The sequence below is a fragment of the Eimeria maxima genome, genomic scaffold (assembly GCF_000499605.1).
Source record: "Eimeria maxima Weybridge genomic scaffold, Emw_scaff1016, whole genome shotgun sequence".
NCBI classification, from domain to species: Eukaryota; Apicomplexa; class Conoidasida; order Eucoccidiorida; family Eimeriidae; genus Eimeria; species Eimeria maxima.
The window spans coordinates 1,682-7,211 of NW_013564070.1; the positions used below are offsets into that span (position 1 = coordinate 1,682).

The 5,530-nt window shown below is 54.5% G+C and overlaps 1 protein-coding gene across 1 annotated transcript; it reads right to left on the bottom strand.

Moving 5' to 3' along the window:
* Window positions 1-201: 201 nt before the first annotated feature.
* On the bottom strand, window positions 202-4,191 carry EMWEY_00047260 (hypothetical protein, conserved; the record flags this gene model as incomplete). The annotated part of the gene is made up of 1 exon (XM_013479258.1): window positions 202-4,191. The coding sequence occupies one exon, from the start codon at window positions 4,189-4,191 to the stop codon at window positions 202-204; it is 3,990 nt and encodes a 1,329-aa protein (XP_013334712.1).
* Window positions 4,192-5,530: the final 1,339 nt, after the last annotated feature.

The following is a 5,530-nucleotide window of genomic DNA, read 5'->3' on the forward strand; positions in this document are numbered from 1 at the left end:
GCTGCTGCTGTTACTGCTCCTGGCAGCAGCTGAACAGCTAGGTAGATACTGCAGCAACGCATGCATGCAGCAGCAGCAAGGGACAGACACCTCCGTAGTGTACCGGCAGCAGCAGGTGCATGCGTGAACCTCTTGAAACAGCAGCAACAGCTGCAGCAGCAACAGCTGCAGCAGCAGCAATAACAGCAGCAGCAGCAGGCCTCACCCTTGCGTCCCTCCTACAAGACAGAACTGCAGCAGCAACGAAGCAGCAGCATTGCAGAGGGTTTGCTGCAGTTGCTGCCACTTTTGCTGCAGCAGCCGCTGCTGCTGCATTTTTCCTTGCTGCTGTTGCTGCTGCTGCTGCTGCTGCTGCTCCTTGATAATGCCTATGCCATCTATTGCATGCCTACCGTGTTGATCCCCATCTCCTGCTGTTGCTGCTGCTGCATTTGTTGCTGCTGCTGCTGCTGTGCTGCTGCTGCTGATGGAGGGTGGGGACCACTGGGTAAGGCGGCTGCAGCGGTTAGGCTGGCCTAAGGCTAAGCGCAGCATGCAGCACAACATGCCTTTGCTGCTGCTGCTGCTGCTGCTGCTGTTGCTGCTGCTGTTTGATGGGTTTGCTAAGGATATACCAGTGACTGCTGCTGCGGAAAGGCAATAGCTGCAGCAGCAGCAGCAGCAGCAATGCACTGCAGCAGCAAACGCGTCAGATGCCTTTGGTGTTGCTGCTAGCTGCAACGCCCTTGCAAGCAGCAGCAGCAGCTGCTGCTGTGCTGCTGCTTCGTTCAGCAGCAGCAGCAGCGGCTGCGGCGGATTAGCCAAAGTTTGTAGCAGCAACGTAAGGCGATGGATAGCACACTGTGCTGCTGCTGCTGCTGCTGCTGCTGCTGTTGGTGCTACTGCTGCGGGGCCTCGATTATCCCAAGCAGGCAGCTGCTGCAGCTGCTCCATTAGTCCGCTGCTGCTGTTGCTGTTGCTGGTGCTGCTGCTGAAGGCCATGAGTGCATGCTGCATGCATGCGCCGCTGCCTGCTGCAGCAGCAAGACTGCCGAGTATTTTCCTTAAGAATACAGTATAAGGAAAAACATCTGCTGCTCGCAGCAGCAGCAACGGCAGCAGTGCTGCTGCATCTGCTGCTGCTTCTGCAGGCACCGCTAGGTGTACGTACACAGCAGAACCAATGATATAAATCCACTTTTGCTGCTGTTGCTGCTGGTGCTGCTGTTGCTGCTGCTGCTGCTTCCCTGGTAGCAAGACAAGGGGCAAGGATTGAGCACATACACGCAGAGATGCAGCAGCAAACAAAGCAGACAGCCGCAGCAGCAATATAGCTTCCTCTGCAGCTGGTGATGCAGCAGCAGCAGCAGCAGGAGGAATAGCTGCTGTTATAGGTCTTGCAGCAGCAGCTGCTGCAGCAGGGATCCACGCTGCATGCAAGCAGCTGCACCACCAGTATAGTCGGGAGCAGAAGCTGCTGCCACTACCTCTATGCTGCTCTTCTCCAGCAGCAGCAGTTGCTGCTGCTGCTGCTGCAGGTTCTGCTGCAGCAGCAGTTAGCTCTGCTGCAGCAGCAAACCCCACATACTTTGCTGCTGATCCTAACAGAGGAGGAAGCGGAGAATGGAGTATTAGGCGACAGGCACGAGCAGCAGCAGCAGCAGCAGCAGCAGCAGCAGGGGCAGCAGCAGCAGCAGGGGCAGCAGCAGCAGTACGAGGTGTCGTATGTGCTAGCTGTCCAGACGGAGTCTGCTGCAGCGGCGTCTGCTGTTGCTGCTGTTGCTGCTGCTGCTGCAGCGCCAGCAGCATTGGCAGCAGCACGAATCTCTCGAAGCCATCGGCGAGCTCCTGGGTCAGTTGCTGCTGCTGCTGCTGTTGCTGCTGCTGCTGCTGCTGCTCATTCTGCTGCTTTAATACCTCAACAAGAGACAAAGAAACAGCATACACACACAGCCCGTTAGCTGCGCCCCATACACACCTGCTGCTGCTGCTGCTGCTGCTGTTGCTGCTGCTGCTGTTGCTGCTGCTGCTGCTGGTGTCTTGTAGGAGGCACTTGATTGCTGCTAGCCTGCGTAAGAGGAGAGAGAGGAAGGGAGGATGTCTTAGGGAGACAATTAATTTATTTGCTGCTGCTGCTGTCTCCTTAGCAGCAGCAAAAGGAGACACTGCAGCAGCAGCACTGCAGCAAAAATATATTGCTGCTGCTGCTAACGTCGTGCTGCAGCAGGAGCAGCTAAAGCACGCCTGCTGCTGCAGTTCTTGTACTCCTCCGGGTCGTTGCAACAGGACCTGCTGCTGCTGCTGCTGCTGCTGCTGCTTGTCAGGTGTACGAGCAGCAGCAGTATAGAGGCAGCAAATCTCCATGATACAATCGAGCAGCCGCGCTGCCTGCCCTTCTATGCCTTGCTGCCACCGCTGCAGCAGCAGCTGCTGCTGCTGTTGCTGCTGCTTCTGCTGCTGCGGCAGCAAGCTGCTGCTGGAGGGATATCCAGTGCCACAGGGGGGCCTAAAGAAATGCATATCTTCCCCCATACTGTCATGTGTTGCAGCAGCAGCAGCAGCAACTGCTGCTGCTGCTGCTGCTGCTGTATGTGTAGCTGCTGCTGCTGCTGCTGCCTTTATTAGGCTGCAGAAGCGGCGGGACAGCAAAGACACTTCTGTCAGCAAGGGAACTCCCCACAGTACACCAGCTATGCTATCCTGCTGCTGCTGCTGCTGCTGCTGCTGCTGCTGCTGTTGCTGCTGCAGCTCTTGCCGCTGCTGCTGCCGCTGCGCCTTCGTTAGAGCAGTTGCTACGGAGAGCTGCAGCAACAGCAGCAGCAGCTGCTGGCTCATGTGAAGCGGCGAGGCGCATAGGCAGCAGCTGCTGCTGTTTGCTGCCCTAGTGTCTCCCGTTGCAGCCTTCTTCTGCTGCTGCAGCAGCAGCCAGTGCTGCTGCTGCTGCGGCGTTTGCTCTTCAGCAACAGCAGCAGCACCTAGCAGCAGCAACAGAAGACGCAAACCTGTCCGACGAGCTTTGACGCCACAGCGCAGCAGCTCCATCTCCATTGCTGCCTGCTGCTGCTGCTGCTCCTGTTGCTGCTGCTGCTGCTGTTGTTGCTGCTGCTGCTGTTGCTGCTGCTGCTGCTGCTGTTGCTGCTGCTGCTGCTGCTGTTGCTGCTGCCGCTGCTGGTCCTGGAGGTCAGTGAAATGGCGTTGTTGCAGCTGCAGCAGGCACTGCAACAAAGCAACTGCAGCAGCAGCAGCAGCAGGCAGAAAGGCAGCAGCAAGAGCAGATGTCTCCAGCAGCAGCAGCAGATCAGGCATCAGCAGCAGCAGCTCCTCAGCAGCAAGTTTGCTGCTGCCTTTGCCTCCATTGCTGCAAGGCTGCTGCTGGTTGCTACAACAGCAGAAGCAGTCAGCTGCTGCTGTCCGTTGCTGCCTACCATCATCAGCAGCAGCAACAGCAGCAGCAGCAACAGCAGCAAGCCGTCTTACAGCAACAAGGATACGATGCAAGAAGGCTGCACATTGTACACAACTGCTCGTTGCTGCCTGCTGCTGCTGCTGCTGCTGCTGCTGCCGCTGCCCAAAGGCATCTTCTGCTGCTTGCTGCAGCACCTGTATCTGCTGCTGCTGCTGCTTCAGGACCTCTGCTGCTGCTGCAATTGAGCAGTTAAGGAGAGGATTCAAGAGATGCACCGGACCAGCAGCAGCAGCAGCAGCAGCAGCACCAGCAGCAGCAGCACCAGCAGCAGCAGCAGATGCTGCACCTCTGGGACCCCCCGATGGGCTAAGGGAACAGTAGCAGCAGCAGGGACTCACCCCACAGTAGCAGCAGCAGCAGCAACAGGAAGCAGTAGCAGCTGCTGCTGCATTTGCTGCTGTTGCTGCTGCAGGCGCAGCTGCTGCTGCATTTGCTGCTGTTGCTGCTGCAGGCGCAGCTGCTGCTGCATTTGCTGCTGTTGCTGCTGCAGGCGCAGCTGCTGCTTCAAGAACGTCTGCAGCAAACTTTAATGGCGACACTAAGGCCTCTAAAGGAACAAGAAAAGAAACACTTTGCTGCTGCTGCTGCTGCTGCTGCTGCTGCTGCTGCTGCTGCTGCTGCTGCTGCTGCTGCTGCTGCTGCTGCTGAAGAGCTTGAAGGAGGGACTCAAGAAGCGATGCAGCAGCACGATCGTCTCCTCTCTTGAAGGCAGCAGAGATAGCTGCTGTCCAGTCTTCTCCTCTCATTCCTATACAACACCAGCAGCAGCAGCAGCAGCAGCAGCACTTGCTGCTGCTGCTGCCGAGTGCTAACAGGGGCGCTGCTGCCTAGGAGGAAATCGAACTTCTGGCAAGCTGCAAGTTAACCGATACCAACGATCCCAACGATCCCGATCCCCGATCCCCGATCCCGATCAGAACGATCCCGATCCTGACTATCCCGATCCTGACTATCCCGATCCTAACTATCCCGATCCCGATCCCGATCCCGATCCCGACGATCCCAATCCCCACAATCCCGATCCCAGCGTAGGAGCAGCGGGGAGAGGGAGGGAGAAGAGACACAAAGGAGGAACTAGCGATAGACAGCAGCAAAGAGGAAGACGGAAGGAAGCAAGAAGGAACACCCAGCAAAAGAAAGGCTTACTCAGAAACACTGCTGCTGTTCCTGCTGCTGTTCCTGCTGCTGCTGCTGCTGCTCTAATAGCAGCAGCAGCAACAGCAGCAGGACACAAACGACAGCTCGCCGCCACAGGCGTCGTAGCTAGTGTATGCTGACATAAGGAGAAGGGGGAAACAAGCAATAAAATGCATAATTTGTTGTATATAAATGGATAAAAAATTAAATAATTAAATAAATAATAAATAAATAAATATAAATATATAAATAAATTAATAATAAGGGAGAATTTCTTCTTTTTCTCCCTCCTGCTGCTGCAGTGACCTTCACGGAAGCACGTGCATATACACCGCGATGTTTTTGTTCTTTTTTCTTCTTTTTTCTTTTTATTTTATTAATATTTTATTCCTTTTTATTTAATTCAATTTAATAAAATAAATTAAATTAAATTTAATTAAATAAATACAATTAAATCAATAGAGCCATGAATAGCCGTGACCCTGCTGCCTGTCTTACCCGTCCTGTCGTCACACACATATGCCGCTTTTGCTGCTGCTGCTGCTGCTGCTGTTGCTGCTGCTGCTGCTGTTGCTGCTGCTGTTAATTATGTTGCTGCTGCGAATCATATAAGCAGCGTTGTGTACGTACGGCTCCATCAAGGGTAGCTTCTCTCCTTGTCTGCTAAGTGTGTATGCATGGGTGTGTATAGAAAGCCTGGAAGTAGCAGCAGCAGCAGCAACAGCAACAACAACAGCAGCAGAAACAGCAACAGCAGCAGCAACAGCAACAGGAGCAGCATGTTGCGCTGTTTCCGTAGTTGGCGTTTCTCTGTTCTTCCTTTGATGTATGTCCAGGCTGTATATACACCCCATTAATAGGCAACAAACAGCTCGTAGTCCTTATCTTTCTTCTTGTACCTGTAGCTAGCTGTACATACACCGTAGCTAGCTATACCTACACCATAGC